This window comes from Megascapheus bottae, chromosome 29, assembly GCF_031878675.1.
Source record: "Megascapheus bottae isolate mThoBot1 chromosome 29, mThoBot2.hap1, whole genome shotgun sequence".
Classification (NCBI taxonomy): domain Eukaryota; kingdom Metazoa; phylum Chordata; class Mammalia; order Rodentia; family Geomyidae; genus Megascapheus; species Megascapheus bottae.
Genome location: NC_143537.1, coordinates 6,990,732 through 7,009,225, shown reverse-complemented (window position 1 = coordinate 7,009,225; position 18,494 = coordinate 6,990,732). Strand labels below are relative to the sequence as shown.

Here is an 18,494-nt window from a genome sequence, read left to right as displayed (position 1 = left end):
GCCAGGAAACCGATCAGATTACAGGGAGTGTTGCCAATCAGTTGGATAGGGTTATTTTGTTCTGTCTGAATAAAAATGTTAACTTGGCAAAGGTGTGGGCGGCAGGGGCATTGAACCTTTGAGGCCTTGTAGTTCTGAGTTCTGAAAACCAACAGTTTATGGTTTCAGGTGCCAGCAACCAGAGACCTGTCACTCTAGGAGTTCAGGCCATAGTCTTTTTTTTTTTTTTTTTTTTGCCAGTCCTGGGCTTGAGCTCAAGGCCTGAGCACTGTCCTTGGATTTTCTCAAGGCTAGAGCTCTACCACTAGAGCCTCAGCACCACTTCCGGCTTTTTGCTATGTATGTGGTACCGAGGAATCGAACCCGGGCCTTCGTGCATGCCAGGCAAGCACTTTAACCACTAGGCCAAACTCCAGGGCCTGGGTTGGGCCTTAACTACCCATGGTGCCATGTTCCAGAGCTTGGGGCAGCAGCTGGCAGCAACGGAAGCAGATAATGGCTAGGATGGGGGATGCCAGGGGCCCTCTGTTTTTATTTTATTTTGTTTATTTTGTTTATTTATCAGTCATGGGACCTGGGCACTGTCCCTGAGCTTTTTCACACAAGGGTAGTGCTCTATCACTTTGAGCCAGTTTTCTGGTGGTTCATTGGCAATAAGTCTCAGGGTCTTTCCTTCCCTGGGCTGGCTTTGAACCATGAACCTCAGATCTCAGCCTCTGGAGTAGCTAGAGTTACAGGAGTGAGTCACTGGTGCCCTTCTCCCCTCTGCTTTTAACTGGGGTTATAACTTCTGAGCTTTGGGTGTCAGGACCCTCTATTCTTGGGCTTTGTCATCTTTCTAGAAGTTCTGCCATGAGTGAAAGATTGGACTTGCAGGTTCTCACATTTTCTGTATTTCTGCAATCCTTCATTGTCTCCCATCTCTCATGGTTTCTACCTGTGGCTTGTATCCAGATCTCATCAATCGTGTGCTTGCTGATCCCATCAGTACAGCTACCAACTTCTTGTCACCTAGCCAGCCTGTTGTCTATGATAAAAATCACAAGTAATCTTTAAAAAATTGAAAAAAAAAGGATATAAAGACTCTTAGGGGAAAGCCTTTTATTGGGCTTAATGTTGCAATACAAGGTGGAGCACAAGAGGTTGTTTCCAGTTGACTTGAAAAACATGTTGAATAGCCCAGTGATGGCCAGAAAAGAAGTATGGTGTAAATGTGGTATGCAAATGTGGCACTGTGACTTGCACCAATCACAGGTCTCCCTTACCTAAAGACCCATCAGAGGCTTCTCATTGTACCAACCACCTGCTTTCTGCCTGAGCCCTGACTGCGTGAGGCTGGTTACAGAGTGGACAGGATCACCTAGCATTCACTAAAAAAGGCTCGGTTTGCAGGTGTTGTCTCCAAGACCAGCACAGGTTGTCTGAAGCCGTCTGCCAAAGAAGGGATTGCTTGGCTAGTACTTCCCAAGGCCAAGGGATGGAGTGGTCAGTTCCTGGCAGTTTCTTTCACTGACAGAAAAGGGGAGGCAAAAAAAAAAAATCGAACAACCATCCAAACACCAAAAGAGTGCTTACAATGAAGACTAAATGAAAGTTTGGCACAAAAGTGACATGCTCAGTGACATTTAGTGGCGTTTAATCCCCGGCCAGATGCTCTTAGGAGGAGTTGGGTCCCTTTGATCTATCTCAAAGGGAGCAGGGAAAAGATTAGGTCAGGCCAGGCGGTACAGGAGTCAGGGAGGAAGGAAGGGAGAATTTAGATGTTCTCATCTAAATGCTTTTATATAGCATTTGGGGCTTTTATGAGAAGTTTCAGACATACAAGGGGAGAGGAAAAAGAGGATAAATCCCTGCAGAGATAGCACACAGAAGCAGCAACACTTTTTTCTGTTGTTTGCTTGCTTGTTTGGTTGGTTGGTTGGATGGTTGTTTTGAGGGCTTTTATTTTCGTTTCGTTGGTCCTGGGGCTTGAACAAAGGGCCCGAGTGTTTTCCCTGAGCTTTTTGTGCTCAAGGCTAGTGCTCCACTACTTAAGCCACAACTCCACTTTGTGGTTAGTTTTTTCATTTGTGGTGGTTCACTGGAGATAGAGTCTCATGGACTTTCCTGCCCAGGCTGAAATGAATTGTGATTGGCAGATCTCAGCCTCCTGAGAAGCTGAGATTACAGGCGTGTGCCACTAATACTTTGGCTTCAATTGCACAGTCCTTTTACTCCACAGTACACACACACACACACACACACACACACACACACACACACACACTCCCCTCAAAAGAACTTCATAGTACTTAACGTGAGAAAGGAGAGAGGATTCACAGGGGTGACATCTATGGAGAGGTAGAACCTGAAATCACCCCCCCCCCAGAGACCCAGCTGGCATCCTCAGAGAGCAGGACAAGGCGTTACATCATTGGACGTTTCCATGGTGCCCGCCCAGCAGGTGTAGCTCTGCCCTTGGGCCCTTGCTGGGCCTCCACCTGCCCCCCCATGACCTTGGGCTGGGAGACCTTGCCTGTAAGCTGCAGCCATCTTCGCTCTTCCCAGTCCCTGAACCCTAGGGCAATATGGATGGTCCTTTCTGTCCCGTAGGTATTACAGCACTGTTTTGCCTCCCATGGGGAAATTTCAGCTTTGAAGCTCAAGCCACAAAGGTGTTGGGGGGGGGTGGCTGGGGAGAGCCAAGAGTTTGGGCTAGCCCAGAGTGGGCACAGGAGGGCTATCTCTGTGTATCTCTGTGCCCTTATTATTCCTGTGTGTTAAAAAGATGGGTTTATATTATTTGTCATTTGCCTTGATAGAAAATTCCAATGTTTGTTTTTGCTTTCCTTTACCGATTATTTTGCTTTGTCTCTGCTTTGGTAATGACCAATCGCGCTATATTTCTTGGGGTGTTATATGTTTATTTATTTGCCTTCTAGAGGTTTGAATGGAACTTTGGGCTCATTGAGCTCTCCTTTTAGAGTGTGTCTTCCACTAAGTGCATTTCAGACATTTATCTATGGCCTCTGTCTTTTAGTTCTTCAATACGCTATCATTTCAGTTTCAATTTCAGCAGCAACGAACATATTTTGCATGCTTTGTACATTTCCAGAAGGCTGGACTTTTTTTAAAATTATTTTTTTGGGGGGGAACCACAATTTGCATCATTGACTTCTAATTTCATTTTCTGTTCTCTTCTGTATTTTGTTTTGTTCACTTTTCCCTATGTCATATCCCAGCCCTTCCTGGAGCTTGCAGTAGATCCTAGGCCAGCCTTGAACTTGCCATCCTCCTGCTTCAGCTCCCTGGGTCCTGGGGATTACAGGCTTATGCTACCACACCTGGTTCAGGATACCGTGCTTTTGGATGAAACTCACAGGAATCTTTTATAGACTCAATCATGCATCATGAGTTCTTTTTTTTTTTTTCTGTTTGCCAGTCCTAGAATTAAACTCAGGGCTTGGGTACTGTCCTTGGACACTTTTTGCTCAAGCACTCTACCCTGGAGCCATAGCACCACTTCCAGCTTTTTTCTATGTATGTGGTTCCAGGGAATCGAACCCAGGGCTTTGTGCATGCTTGGTGGACATGTGTTTGAAAAACAAAATAGGATCCCTATTTAGCTTGCTGGGTGCTTTTCTTAGAAAAGCAGCTCCCTAGAGCTGGCTAACTGCCTTGTTCAGATTCTTTACAGCTTCACTGACTGGCAAAGTTGGGGTGTGGGGAGGAGTGCATAACCCTGCCCTCTACCAGAGTCCAGGACATGAAGATGGCCCATGACAGCTGATGGCTTTGGGGCAGGTCCTAAGGCATTCTGCCGAATGCTTCGAATCCCAGAGTCATTAGCCATAAAACCTAGTGTCTTCACAGGCATCAGTGGCTCACGCCTGTAATCCATGTTACTCTGAGGGTCACAGTTCAAAGCCACCTTGGGCTAGAAAGTCCATGAGACTCTTCTGTCCAACTTTACTACTACCAAAAAAGCTGGGATGGCACTGGGGCTCGAAACACTAAACTGGAACACAAAACCTCAGGGACAGCGCTCGAGCCTCGAGTTCTGGCCCTAATACTGGTGTACACACACACACACACACACACACACACACACACACACACACACACACCCTACCAGTTGATCATATTTGCAAACCTACGCATGGAGCGCTGCCACCTCTGAGGTGGCACCCTGGGTAGGGTGGGCATTGTGTGTAAACCTCTTGGCCTTGCTGTGCAGACGAAACTGGAGCTTGGGACACTGCAGAGAGACCCTCAGATGTACCTGGCGCAGGTGGGGGTGGCCTCGGGTGCATCGCCCCGTAGAAGGGGTGGAAAGAAACATGCGGGAGGCCCCACATTCTCTCACGCCCTTCCTCATCCCTTCCCTCAGCGCGGGACGCCGAGACCGCAGCCATGACGACCCACGTGACGCTGGAGGATGCCCTGTCCAACGTGGACCTGCTGGAGGAGCTTCCCCTCCCCGACCAGCAGCCATGCATCGAGCCCCCACCCTCCTCCATCATGTACCAGGTAAGGCAGAGAGCAGTGCTGGGAGCCCAGAACTTTATTGTTATTATTATTATTATTATTATTTTGGTCAGATCTTGTAATGCACCAGGCTGTGTCAGGGTCTGGGTGTGGTAGGGAGGGGATGCCCTATATAAAATCATCACACACACACACACACACACACACACACACACACACACACACACACATTTTTGGAGGGTAGGGAAGTCCTGAGCTTTGAACTCAGGACCTTGCACTTGGTTGGCTGGCACTTTGTAACTTGATCCACAAATCTAGCCCTTTGTTGTTGTTGTAGTTTTGGTTTCACATAAGGCCTCACACTTGTTTTCGGGCCTCAGACTCCAAGCCTCCTTCCGAATGCCTCCTGGGTAGCAGGGCATCCAGGTGTGTATTGCTGAGCCTTGTCCAGCCCATGTGTGGCTGGGCTGAGTGAACTCATCTCCAGGGGAAGCGGACACAGGCCCTGCCCCCAGCCCGCCCCTGCACACTGTGATTCAGAGGGTCATCTTTAGTGGACAGAGGGGAAAGAGGGGAGGTCATGAGGCAGTAGATTTCCATCCAGAGCTGTGGCATTTGTTGGCAGCGATTCACTTCTTGAGCATTTGAACCTCTATTTCAACAACCACTGGCTCCTCTTGTCACCCCCACAGGCAAACTTTGACACCAACTTCGAGGACAGAAATGCATTTGTCACTGGCATCGCAAGGTACATTGAACAGGCAACGGTCCACTCCAGCATGGTAAGTCTCTGTGTCTCACGTGGGTAGACGTGAACTGGGCTGGAGGAACGGGGAGGGGCAGGGGCAACATCCAAGGGGGAGGGGGAGGGAGAGAATGGCACAAGTGCTTAGCTGCTACTCCTGTGCCCTGCCTCAGCCAGGCCGAGCTGTGCATGCACTCCATTTCTCAGTGTATGCACCCCGTCAATTTATAGCACTGCAAATCCTATCCACCATGGGTCCAACTTAAAAGCTCCCCCATTTACTGTGCCTAGCTCCCCTGGTTCTGGGGTTCCATGAGTAGATCCTTACTTATCTTAAGAGACTTTTCATAGATCACCAAATACGTGGGGTTTTCTCTCCTGACAAAGCCAAAGGATTCCTTATGTAAGGCACACAGTGGCCTGGCTTTGGAAATAACATGGTTCCTGAGTTGAGGAAGTTGATGGCAGGAATTATTCAGATGTGGAGCCAGTAGTTTTTGTTTCTTTTGTTTGTTGGTCAGTAGTGGGACGTGAACTCAGAGTCCAGGCACTATCCCTGAGCTCTTTTGCTCCAGGCTAGCGCTCTATCCCTTTGAGCCATGGCATCACTTTTGACTCTAATTGGAGATAATAGTCTCACAGACTTTTCTTCCCAGGCCGGCTTTGAACTATGATCCTCAGATCTCAGCCTTCTGGGTAGCTAGGATTACAGATGGGAGCCACTAGTCCCTGGGCAGTAGTTACTTTTGTCGTTAGGCTTTATCTTAAGAGGGGGAGGACATCCCGTCCCAGTGGGGTTTCTATGGCTTTATTCTCAAGCAGCCTCAAATTTGAAGAATTCTAAATGGCCCATGCATTGGTGGGGCCTGTGTCTCCATGCCCTCTTCTTACCGTATCTCCGCTTTGCTGGGCACTCACTCAGCCCTGTGTGCCTCTCCTCACAGAGACAGCCAAGATTAGCTTAAGAGCCAGGCGTGGTCCCCAGTGAATCAGGGTAAAGAAGAGTCACCCAATCCCTTCACTAAGTGCTTTTGCTGGGCAAATAATATCTAGGTTTACAGTCTCACTGAATCCACACACAGACGCGTTAAAGTGAATACTCAAAGTATACCCATGGGGAAGCATGGAGTCCTGAAAAGTCGGGCATCAGTGGCTCATGCCCTGTATTCTAGCTACTCAGGAGGCTGCGATCTCAAGATTATGGTTCTCGGCCAGCCCTGAGCAGGAAAAATCTGTGAGATTCATATCTCCAGTAAATCACACACACACAAAATCCTGAAGTGGTGCTGTGGTACAGTGAGGTAGAATGCTAGCCTTGAGCAGAAAGCAGCTCAGAGAAAGTTCCCAGGCTCTGAATTCAAGCCTCAAGACTGGCATGAAAAAAAAAAAATTAAAGAAATTCCCACAGGACTGCACAGTGGAAGAATTTAAGTCTAAGGCTGACTGGTGAAAAGCTTGTGCCCTTGACCATCCTTGGCAGACAAATAAAAACGCACCGGGAGTGAATGTCGTGGTTAAACTTCAAACTCTGTGCTTTCATGGGGGAGTGGGGGTGGGAAAAGGGAGAGGACAGTGGTGGCTTTCTGAGCGGGGCCTCGTGGGAGGTAATGACAGCCTGTGTGCATGCGGCACTTTGAAATTATGTACGCTGATCCCTAGTATGATATGGTTGGAATATCATTATAGTCCTGGGACTTGCAAAGGGATTATTATGCCCGTTTTGGGGATGGGAAAATTAAGGCTGAAGAAGTGAACAAGCAAGTCATTCATGATCCCACAAAGATGAATGAAATCCTGGGATTTGACCCGGACCCCAGAAGCGATTCTCAGTCCTGCAGCTCTTTCTGCTCAATTTGAACTGGACCCATCAGAAATGAAATAGGGTATAGGGGAGAGAGACATGAGGTGCAAGAATTTGGGTGTGGGGGGGAACTCCCTGAGTGAGTTTGGCTGTGAGATATCCATAGGCAAAGTGTGATACCTGTGGGAAATTAGATAAGGGTCGGGACACAGATTATGTAGCATTCATCTGTAGCTGCCGGGACAAAATACTGTAGGCAAAGGTGACTGAACAGAAGCTAGCTCCTTCCTGCCGTTTTTGAGGCTGCAAGTTCTATGTGGAGTTGGGTCTTATAGGGCTTGAACTCTGGGCCTGGGCGCTGTCCCTGAGCTACTACCCTCAAGGCTGGCCCTCAGCCATTTGAGCCACAGTGCCACTTGTAGCTTTCAGGTGGTTAATCAGAGATGAGAGTCTCACAGACTTTCCTGCCCAGGCTGGCTTCTCACCTTGGTCCTCAGCTCTCCAGCCTCCTGAATAGCCAGGATTAACAGGTGCAAGCCACTGGCCTCATTTTTTTTTCCTGGAAGAATCTAGGTGAGAATCCACCCCCTCACTCTTTCCAGCCATTCACATTCTTGAGTAGCTGGCTCCAGGGTGATTTCTAAAGAGCCAGGAGCAGACTTGGGGTGTCCCAAGGCCACACTCTGGGCTCAGGATCCTGAGCTGGTCAGCTGACCCCTCCCCAAGGGCACAGCCCACATACCCAGCACACAGCCCTTTACCACCCAGGCTCCGTGAATGCACGTGCCCATTTCACCTGCTGTGGACAATTCAGTTTCTCATTTCACCATCGCCTCCTCTTTTGGCCAGGCATTCTACATTCATATCTCAAGGACAAAAGGTGACCGAAATAGTTGACTTACCCAGAGAATGGAAACGGACTTTTCAATGACGTCTGCCGTTGGCTAGAGCTCTAATAAGTACCACTTGAGCCCTAGCGCCACTTTCAGCTTTTTCTTTTTCTGTGTATGTGAGACCAAGAAATCAAACGCAGGGCTTTATGTATGCTAGGCAGGCACTCTACTACTAGGTCACACTCCTGGCACTATGGCTGTCTTTTCAAAGTTATGTGTCTGTCTGTCTGTCTGTCCAGTTCTCATCATGATCATCGCCATTGCTTTTTTTAAATGACGGAGTGACTTCCTGTAGGCTAAAAGCCTAGTGAAGAGTAAAGCTGGGGTCGAATCCCAGAAATCTGCACCTTGAGTTCAGAGCTTTTTCCTCCGTGCCCTGCCAAGTTGGGGGCGGGCATCAGGATTGTGCTTTTCAGATTCATTTTCATGCTGTGGTTTGGTTCAACATCTGTTCTACTTGCTCTTTGGGAGGGGTGGGGGGGGAGAAAATTGCTGTTAATCTTTCTCTGGTGAAACCATTCCCTCGTGAAATAGAGATTCAGAAAACATGTGAACATGGCTGAGCTGTCACTCCAGTGGCACAGTGCCTGTATCACCAAAGATGAAACAGAAAAACGCCCTTCTCAGTGGCCGAGCCATGTCCTGGCACGTGTGAGCCCCTGGGCTCCGTTGTCAGCGCTGTGAAGGCTGAATATCTCCTTTGTACAGAGGCTTTAGGCCTCTCAGGACTTCATCATCTGAAATCAAGAACTAGAACCAACCGCAGTAGGCATCTGGATGGCTCTTGATTACTTTGGTGGTACGGGTTAGAAGTCTTTCCCTTGTCATTGCCTGGCTAATTCTGTGTACTTGGGACTGGCTTTGCTCCCGGATGCCAAACTCCACCTCTTTCCTCCCATGGTGGCCGCTGGCTATGGAGCCCTGAGCCATCTTCTGAGGATGCTTTAGGCGGGATTATGTAGACAGGCAGGTTCTGATTCCCCAGGCTCGAGGAAGATCCAGGAATCTTCCGAGAAAGGCACTGGGCCTCAGGGGATGAGGTGGCCAGTGGGAGGTTGGGGGGATCTGTGGGAGGTGGGGGGGTCTGTGGGAGGTTGGGGGGATCTGTGGGAGGTGGGGGGGTCTGTGGGAGGTGGGGGGGATCTGTGGGAGGTGGGGGGGTCTGTGGGAGGTGGGGGGGTCTGTGGGAGGGGTCTGTGGGACTCCGGTATGGGGTGTTGGGCTGAGGCTGTCTTGCTGTTGCAGAATGAGATGCTGGAGGAAGGACACGAATACGCCGTCATGCTGTATACCTGGCGCAGCTGCTCCAGGGCCATCCCGCAGGTGAGACTGCCCCGCTGTCCTGCCCTGCCCTGCCGCCCTGCCCTAGGCCACAGATGGTGCTCCAGTTGGTGAGCACTCACCAGAGTCTCTGAGCCGAGGAAGATGGCGGCAGGCCACGCAGGATGCTCCAGAGGCTCGAAGATAAGGACCGGGGCTCAGGGCGATGGGTGCTTTGTGCAGCCAATGGCAGCCTTTTACTTCGACATCTGGATGTGTTGGCTGACCAGGGTCCAAACCATCTCAAAAGGGCGTAAAGAACTAGATGTCTACCCTCCCCCGCCCTCGGCAAATCCTCACATCCTTGCCTGGCAGTCCTCCCATCTTCCTTCTGGTGTGAATTATTATCATTTACAGGAGCACTTTTTTTTTTATATTGCTCTGTCACTTGCTCCTCCCCCCCCCCCGCCTCTCTCTTTCTCTCTCTTTTTTTTTAAACCAAATTCTTTATTAGGGACTTTTTTCCCGCCATGTTGAAACATAACACGCTCTTTTTTATTACCATCATTGATGTTGACCTATAATGAACGGGTGCTGTTGTTATAAAAACAACAAACTACAGGTGTAAAAAGCCAGCAGGTACGGTCTAAGCCTTGTTCTAAAGGATAACTACGATTAAGTTTGTTTTGTATCCCGTCGGATTTTTTAAGGCTTTATTTTTTTTTTTCCAGTCCTGGGTTTTGAATTCAGGGTCTGGGCATTGTCCCCGATCCTCTTTTGCTTAAAGATAGCACTCTACCACTTGAGCCACAGCACCACTTCTGGCTCCCCCCCCCCCATGTGATACTGAGGAATTGAACCCAGAGCCTCATGCATGCTAGGCCAGCACTTTACCACTAAGCCACATTCCCTGTCCTATGACTTTCTAATTTTTTTGCCTGTTAGTTGTTGGTTGCCATCTTTTCATAGCAACTCACAAAGATCAATCCCATTCCCCAAGACAGTTCGTGTGGGATCACGTGATTATCGTGTCATTACCCAATGGTAGATACTTAGCAGTTGCTGCCATTTGAAGAATTTCTAAACTACCATCAAGATGGGTCCTGGAGTGTATGCTTGTAGTCCCAGCTCTCAAGAAGATGAGGCACAAGAATCCTGGGGTGCCTAGAGACAGTCCTTCTCAGAGTCAGAGAGGAAGGGAGGAAGAGAGAGGGAGGAGAAAAAGAAAGACAAAAGGAGGGAAGGAAGGAGGGAGGGAGGGAAGGAGGGAGGGACCGTCAGTCTATCTGCAGTCAGCACCCAGAGAGAGACACCAAGGCTCAACTCCACCAGATGGGTGAGCCAGGCCTTCTGGGACACGGGGCTCACGTCCGCCCTCTACTGGCCCACAGGTAAAGTGCAACGAGCAGCCGAACCGAGTGGAGATCTACGAGAAGACGGTGGAGGTGCTGGAGCCCGAGGTCACCAAGCTCATGAAGTTCATGTACTTCCAGGTAGGCGGGCGGGGCACTGCTGCACACCCTGGGGACCTGGCTGGGTGCAGCCAGCCATTTGGGGGGAGCCCCCTGTACCGCAGATAAGACAGGACTCAGTTCCAGTGGGAGGTACTGTGTTTGGGGGGGGGGGGGGAGTGGGAGGGGACACCCAGTGTGTGGTCCTTTCCACTGAGTGCTCTGAACGCCATTGGAGAGCCAGTCCCTCGTCCGAGCCACCTCTACCCCCAGCCCGGCCTCCTGTGTCCCCAGCGCAGGCCTGGACTTCCGATGCAGAGAAATTGGTGCCTTCCAGCCTCCTCTCATCACAGAGGCAGTTTGTAAGGGCTGTGTGGCATCCATCTGTGCCAGTTTTATTCTCTGCTCCACCCCCAGTGCCATGCAGTAAATGTGAACCCCTCTTCCTCCCTGTCGGGCGGGGGGGGGGGGAGGAGGGTGCAGCCCTGTCCTTGGTGCTGAAGGGAGGGGCCCGGGACCAGGACCGAATGCTTCTCAGCAAGTGTGTGGGGTGGCGAGGCAGAGCTGCAGATTCCCCCCTGGGCCGAAGCCCCCACCCTGCCTCAAGGACCATCTCCAGATCCCTGCCCCCCACCCCGGCTCACACGCACCCCTCGCCCTGCAGCGCAAAGCCATCGAGCGGTTCTGCAGCGAGGTGAAGCGGCTGTGCCACGCCGAGCGCAGGAAGGACTTCGTCTCCGAGGCCTACCTCCTAACCCTGGGCAAGTTCATCAACATGTTCGCCGTCCTGGATGAGCTGAAGAACATGAAGTGCAGCGTCAAGAACGACCACTCGGCCTACAAGAGGTCAGGCCCCTCCCCGCCTCCCCTCTGCCTCCTTCTCCCTACAAGAGCTGCTGGGGCTCCTGCTGGGACCTCCGGAGATTCCAGAACTTCCCTGGCCTTGCTGGTCTGGGTTTCAAGCCCCCAGGAAAGCACTGCTCCCCTGGCCCTCGGTGGTCCTAACACCCAGCCTTAGGGACGCAGGTAACCCAGGCTGGGCTCAGACCGAAGTCCAGTCTGATTGAGCCTCAGTGCTGGGTTCTGAGTCCTTCTCCCCCCCCCCCCGCCCCGCGTCTCAGGGCAGCTCAGTTCCTGAGGAAGATGGCCGACCCCCAGTCCATCCAGGAATCGCAGAATCTCTCCATGTTCCTGGCCAACCACAACCGGATCACCCAGGTGAGGAAACACGGGGCCGAGGCCACAAACCACAGGCACATGTGCACCAGCTGGGCCCAGCTCCTGCCCCCTCCCACCGTCTCTCCCCACCTCCACCCTCCCTTTCCAGGTCCCCTAGAAGGACCCCTTGGGCCCTGTAGAAGTCAGTGCAGGACCCGCCTCGTAGCCCATCCTGACGCCTCAGGCAAAGCCGGGGCCTCAGTTTCCCCGTCTGTAAAAATGACTGTTTCGTGAGAATCTGCCTCATATACACAGCATCTGACCCCTCCTGCTTTAGGAGGCACGGGATGGTTGCAGGCTGCCCTTCTCTGGGGACACAGCTGTCCCCAGAGACTCCCCGCCAGCCTCAGACCCCACTGCCCAGCTATGGACTAGAGTGGATGAGGAGGACGCAGGCTCCGGCTCAGCAGGGGGCGGGGTGCTGTGGTTCAGTGTCTCCACCAGCAGCTGGAGGTGATCCCGGGCTACGAGGAGCTGCTGGCCGACATCGTGAACATCTGTGTGGACTACTACGAGAACAAGATGTACCTGACGCCCAGCGAGAAGCACATGCTGCTCAAGGTGCCAGGGCCCTGCCACGCGGGCCGCCAGCCCGCACTCGGAGCCCGCACTCGACCTCCCGCTCCTCCTCCCACTCTTCCCCCTCCTCCTCCTCCTCCTCTTCTCTTTTTCCTCCTCCATTTCCTCCTCTCCTCTTTTTCCTCCCCCTCCTCCCCCTCCTCCTCCTCCTCCTCTTCCTCAACCCTTCTCAATCCTCACTCCTTCGACTCTACCGCAGTGAGTTCTGATGCCACCAGGGGGCACCACGCCCTGAACAAAAGGGCCCCATGCTGGTCCTGCAGAACAAGATGCTCGCAGGCCAAACAGGAAGTGATCTTTACAGACTTCCTGTCCTCCTCCTTTCGGTGTCCCCTGAGAAATAGAGACACCTGGAACAGTTCCCTTAGCCACATCCTCCACACTTGAGCTGTGCATTTCACAGAGAATAAAACGCATTCGCTCTCAGTGGATCATTAAAGGGACTGAAATATGAAGAGTTGTCATTCCCCCACCCCCACCACACACCCAGCTGTGTAACTTCTTTGTGCCTCGTCTTCCTCATCTGTAGACCGAGACGCTTGTCTTGAACTTGACTCACAGAGTGTGGTGGTGAGGACAGACACTCAGGCAGTCCACAGTGACACTTGTTCTGAAGTCACTGTCCCAGTTGGGGCTCAGGAAATGGCTACCATAAGAATCCCTGAAACTTCCAGCTGAAATGAGCTGGCATTTCCTGTCCTTACCTGGGGATGCACAGAATGTGTCGTCGGGGGAGGGGGTGTCACAGGCCCACACATCGGAGGGGCTCCTCTTCAGAGCTCGATCCCATGGAGGTGATGGCGTCTGCTCTCTGCCTCTCCTGCCCTAGGTCATGGGTTTCGGCCTCTATCTGATGGATGGGAGCGTCAGCAACATTTACAAGCTGGATGCCAAGAAGAGAATCAACCTTAGCAAAATCGACAAGTTCTTCAAGGTCAGCCACTAGCTGGGGCCACAGACAAATTGGCCTGGCCACACCTAGGGTGCCTTGAGGGGAGGAAAGCAAAACTGTGGGCTAACAAGGTGGACAGGAAGGAGGGGAGGGAAGGGGAGGGGAAAGGAAGAGAAGAGAGGGGAAAGTTGGAACAAGAGGAGGGGGGAGAGGAAAGGGAAGGGAAGGGGAGGAGAGGAAAAAAGGGAAGAAGAGAGGGGAAGGGAGGAGAGGAAGGGAAAGGAAGAGGAGGAGAGGGGAGAAGAGAAGTGGAGGAAGGGGAGGGGAAGCCAGGGCTCTGGGTAAGAGAGCTAAGGACTAGAAATAAAAATACTGGATGACAAATCCCAGCTTGGTCCTGGCCCTCCAGAGCGTGCTTCATGTGCCCCCATGCCCTGGGCAGAGCCTCTCACAGGCCCCCAGATCTGGTCTTCTCACCCTAGATGGTTAAAAAAGAAGATGGGGCTTCAAGTAAACCTTGGAGGGCCAGCCTGGTTTGGCATGGAGGCCTGGGGCTCAGACACTGGGGTGTAAAGCGGAGGCCTGGAGGCCGGGAAACTAAACTTGGGCCTTAAGGGGGAATGCACTCACTGGTTGTATGGCCTGACTCAGTTTCTTTTCAAGACGGGGTGTTGCCATATCTCCAGCCTGCAGAGCAGGAGAGTCCTGGGAGGCCTTCCACACGGGAGGGCCAGGCTTCCCGTGGTACAATGGCTCTGGGCAAAGCTGTGAATCTACCTAAAGCTCAGTTTCCCCAGTACAAAAAAAAAAAATCTGCATAGTGATTCCCTCATGCCCCCTGGATTCAGCAGGATTCCATGGTGCGAGCCCTGGGTTCTAATCCTGGTTCCGGTCAGAATCAATATCTGATCTGTGACACGATCTTAACAGTGCCATGTTCAAGGTCTCAGGGCTGCTGAGTGGATGTAGATAGCACCTGGTGGGAGAGCGTCCAGTGCCAAGGAGGCCAGGAGACATAACAGCATCTCCTCCATCACCTCCATTGCTCTGGCCTTTCTTTTTGCTTTTTTTTTTTTTTTTTTGCTGTTCCTAGGTCTCGAACTCTAGGCCTCGGTGCCATCTCTGAGCTTCTTTTGCTCAAGGCTAGCGCTCTACCAGTTGAGCCACAGCACCACCTCTGGCTTTTTCTGAGTAGTCTGTTGTAGGTAAGAGTCTCATGGACTTTCCTGCACAGGCTGGCTTCACACAGATGCCAGCCTCCTGAGTAGCTAGGATTATGGGTTTGAGCCATTGGCACCCAGCAGTCTGCCCTTTCTTTAGGCTGGCACTTTAACATGTGAACCACGGCTCCATCCCTTTATTTTTTGGGGGGGGTGGGGATGCTAGAGTCTTTTCCAGAAGAAATGTTGCGCGCTCCCTCTCTCTCTCTGTCTCTCTCTGTGTCTCTCTCTCTGTCTCTCTCTGTCTCTCTGTCTCTCTCTGTGTCTCTCTCTGTCTCTGTCTCTCTCTCTGTCTCTCTCTGTGTCTCTCTCTCTGTCTCTCTCTGTCTCTCTGTCTCTCTCTGTGTCTCTCTGTCTCTCTCTGTCTCTCTCTGTCTCTGTCTCTCTCTCTCTGTCTCTCTCTCTCTCTGTCTCTCTCTCTCTCTCTGTCTCTCTCTCTCTGTCTCTCTCTCTCTCTCTCTCTCTCTCTCTCTCTCTCTCTCTCTCTCTCTCTCTCTCTCTCTCTCTCTCTCTCTCTCTCTCTCTCTCTCTTCTGTGCTGGCCCTGGGGCTTGAACTCTAACCCTTTGCCTGGGCTGACTTTGAAACAGGATCCTCCTCACCTCTGCCTCCCAAACACCTTGAAGAATAGATCCGAGCCACCATGCCTGGCCTTCCCACCGTCTCCTTTAGCTGCTTCGAACAGCAGTGTGGGTTGGAGGCCGGAAGAGGACGTGGTCTGCTGCCCCGGGCTTCTGTGGGTGTCCGGGCTCCAGCCTCTGGGCAGGGCGTGGTGCCCTTCTCACCACTGTCTTGGCTTCCTTTGCAGCAGCTGCAAGTGGTGCCTTTGTTCGGGGACATGCAGATCGAGCTGGCCAGATACATTAAGACCAGTGCTCACTACGAGGAGAACAAATCTAAGTGAGTGCCTGCCGTAATGTCTCTCGGCGTCCTCGACAGCGCCCAGCCCTGAGCAGGGGGCTGAGGGGCCACTTCAGCCCCTCCCCTCTCCCCAGAGCCCCCCTGCACCCGCACCCGCCCGCGGGGAAGGGGGCAGCAGAAAATGCTCCCAGTCCTTTCTCCACTGCCACTACCGGGCTCAAAAGGACAGGGAGCATTGGCAGGGCCCCTGTTGGCCAGCTCAGCGCCCGGGGTCGCCCTCAAGGGCGGGGAGGAGGGGCGTGCACATCTGGAGAGGGATGCTGCCTCAGTTTCCCTGGCTCAGGTTCTGTGGCCATAAAAGTAAGTACGTTTTGGAACATGGGGTAAGTGGGTGAACGGCCTGTTTCTTTCTTTTTTTTTAATTGTCTTTGTTTTTTTTTTTTCTCCAGTCCTGGGGCTTGAACTCAGGGCCTGAGCACTGTCCTTGGGGTTTTTTTTTTTTTTTCTCAAGGCTAGAGCTCTACCACTTGAGCCACAGCACCACTTCCAGCTTTTTTGATTTCCTATATATGTGGTGTCGAGGAATCGAACCTGGGTCTTTGTGCATGCTAGGCAAGCACTCCACCACTAGGCCACACTCCTGGCTCCTACAGCCTCTGTCCTGCTCCTATCACCATTAGAGAGATCTGCTAAGCTCTGGGGGTCAGATCAGCGGAGAGCTGGGGGCTTTGGACTTGGGCCTGGTCCCCTCTCTTCTCCTCGGCTGTCTTGACCCCGAGTGGAGGAAGCCTGGCCCTGCTCTGCTGCAGGCTGAGCACTGGTCTCCTGGAATAAACACGCTAGTGGTGGCCCTCTTGCTAGAGGTTCACACCCCTTATCCTACCTGCTCAGGAGGCTGAGCTCTGAGGATCAGGCAGGAAAGTCCATGTGACTCTTCTCTCCAACGAATCCCAGAAAAGTCTGGAAGTGGTGCTATGGCTCAAGTGGTAGAGTTCAAGTCTCAGGACCAGCAAGCGCGCGCACACACACACACACACACACACACACACACACACACACACACACACACACGCGCGTGCGCGCGTGTGTGCCAGATGTGGAACTGAACTGTGGCTTACCTGGTAGAACACCAGCTTTGAGCACAAAAGTTCAGGGACAGTGCCCAGGCCTCAAGTTCAAGTCCTGGAACCAGCAAGAATAAACCAAAGATACTTAGCAGAGGGTCTTGGTCACTCCGGCCTGGAGCCCTGTCACAGGGACCCCAGGAAAGGGGGGCTCATGCCTGTGGAAGAGCTAGAACCCTTCACATCCTCTCCTTACCTGGCTGCCTGGCCACCTGCAGCTGGGTGGGAGAAGACAGGTCGGGGGCTGGGCTGGGGGTCACAGACTCGAGTGTGCCGGTCCCTGCAGAAGTGACTGGAAGACAGAACGAACCAGCAGTACCCGAGCGCGCGGCTGTCTGATAAGTTGCGGGCTGCGCATCCATCTCACAAAGCAGGGAAGGAGAGGACACCAGGAGATGGGCACAAAGCCCAGAGCCTGGCTGTGAGAACCAGAGCCCCGGGCCAGAGGAGAGGGGGCGGAGGCCAAGTTTATCCGAAAGAGAACCTGAGGGAAAGCGTCTTTGTTTGTGGTGGGTTGGTACAAACCCCCAACTCAGATTGCTGACTGGAAGGGTAGCATCGCGCCATGTGAGGTCCTAGCCACGGCTTCCTCGAGGAAGCGGAAGAGACAGGAAGGAGAAGAAGAGAAGGAGGAGGAGGAGGAGGAGGAAGAAAGGAGAAAAAGGAGAGGAGAAAGATGAAGGGGAAGAGGAAGAAGAGGGAGGGGAAGACGAGGAAGACGGGGAGGATGGGGAGGGTAGTACAGACTCTTTTTTTGGTGGTTCACTGGAGAAAACAGTCTCACAGATTTTCCTGCCCGGGCTGGCTTTGATCTGCCACCCTCCGATCTCAGCCCCCTGAGTCGCTGGGAAGACAGCGTGATCAGCCGCCCTCGGGTCAAGGGACCCCTCTGTCTAAGTCCTTCTGACACGTCTTGGCTGCTCTAGCACTTGCTTGGGCTGCTGCCCACCTGACCCCACCCATGGAGAAGGGTCCCCTGTCCCCTGCACGGGGACCCACCCGGGTGGCAGAGGTCTTCACTTTTTTACCCCATGGTATCTGGACTTTCCCAGAGGAGGGACAGAGGCTCCAGCGGGCCCTGGTCTCTGTGTTCTCAAGGTCTTTTTGAGGAGCAGGTGCTGGCTCAGGGGCTGCCTGAGTCTTTTTCTGCGGATGGTGGTTGGAGGGGGGGAGGAGGAGGAGGAGGAGGGAGAAGAGGAGGAAGAAGAGGTGAACAACGCTGGCTTACAACATGGCCCTGCAAGCCCAACAGCACCACGCTTAGCACCCTCTAGCTGAGCAGGGATGGAGCCCATGGGGGTGTTGGCACAGAGCCCAGGAGCACGTGGAAGGAGCAGCCCGTGCCAGGGGCGGGGGGCCCCAATGCTGCGGTCTCCCTGCAGGTGGACCTGCACCCAGAGCAGCGCCAGCCCCCAGTACAACATCTGCGAGCAGATGGTGCAGATCCGAGACGACCATATCCGCTTCATCTCCGAGCTGGCACGCTACAGCAACAGTGAGGTGAGCGGGCGGGCAGGGCGGGGGCTGGCACTGACACACAGAGGGCCTCTCAGGGCTGGCACCCTTACCACCTGAACCACAGCTCCACGGCTGGCTCGCTGTAATTGGAGATAAGAGTCGCATAGCTTTTTTTCAAGGCAGATCTGCAAAAGGAGGAAAAGTAGACCCCATCCAGCCTCACTGGTGTCTGGGTGTTCGGGGCCTGCTGGGTCTCTGGGCACTCAGTCCGCCACTCAGCTCAGGTGATATATTGATAAACTCCCCTTTACCCAGACCCCCACCCCCCCTCCCGTGTGCTCACTGTTCCCACCCTGGGGCCAGCGGCCACCATTTCTGTCTGATCGTTGAGCCAAGTATGGAAAGGGGAGAGGCTGACAGACAGTGGCATGGTGGTCAGTAAATTAGTGGCCCACGTGGACAAGGTCCAGCCCTAGCTTGCCTACATTCTCCCATGACACCCTCTCCTTTTTCCTCCTCTCCCGTC

General features: G+C 52.8%; 1 protein-coding gene across 1 annotated transcript in view; it reads left to right on the top strand.

Annotated features, from left to right (window-relative positions):
- Positions 1-18,494, top strand: part of Cyfip2 (cytoplasmic FMR1 interacting protein 2) — an 80,083-nt gene that overhangs the window by 9,723 nt on the left and 51,866 nt on the right. Inside the window, exons 2-11 of the mRNA XM_090321132.1 lie at positions 4,370-4,509; positions 5,160-5,249; positions 9,152-9,229; positions 10,558-10,659; positions 11,282-11,463; positions 11,739-11,835; positions 12,268-12,396; positions 13,244-13,348; positions 15,334-15,425; positions 17,893-18,010. Coding sequence (XP_090177258.1) covers positions 4,393-4,509; positions 5,160-5,249; positions 9,152-9,229; positions 10,558-10,659; positions 11,282-11,463; positions 11,739-11,835; positions 12,268-12,396; positions 13,244-13,348; positions 15,334-15,425; positions 17,893-18,010 — 1,110 coding nt within the window. The 5' untranslated portion in view covers positions 4,370-4,392. The remainder of the gene's footprint in view (positions 1-4,369; positions 4,510-5,159; positions 5,250-9,151; positions 9,230-10,557; positions 10,660-11,281; positions 11,464-11,738; positions 11,836-12,267; positions 12,397-13,243; positions 13,349-15,333; positions 15,426-17,892; positions 18,011-18,494) is intronic.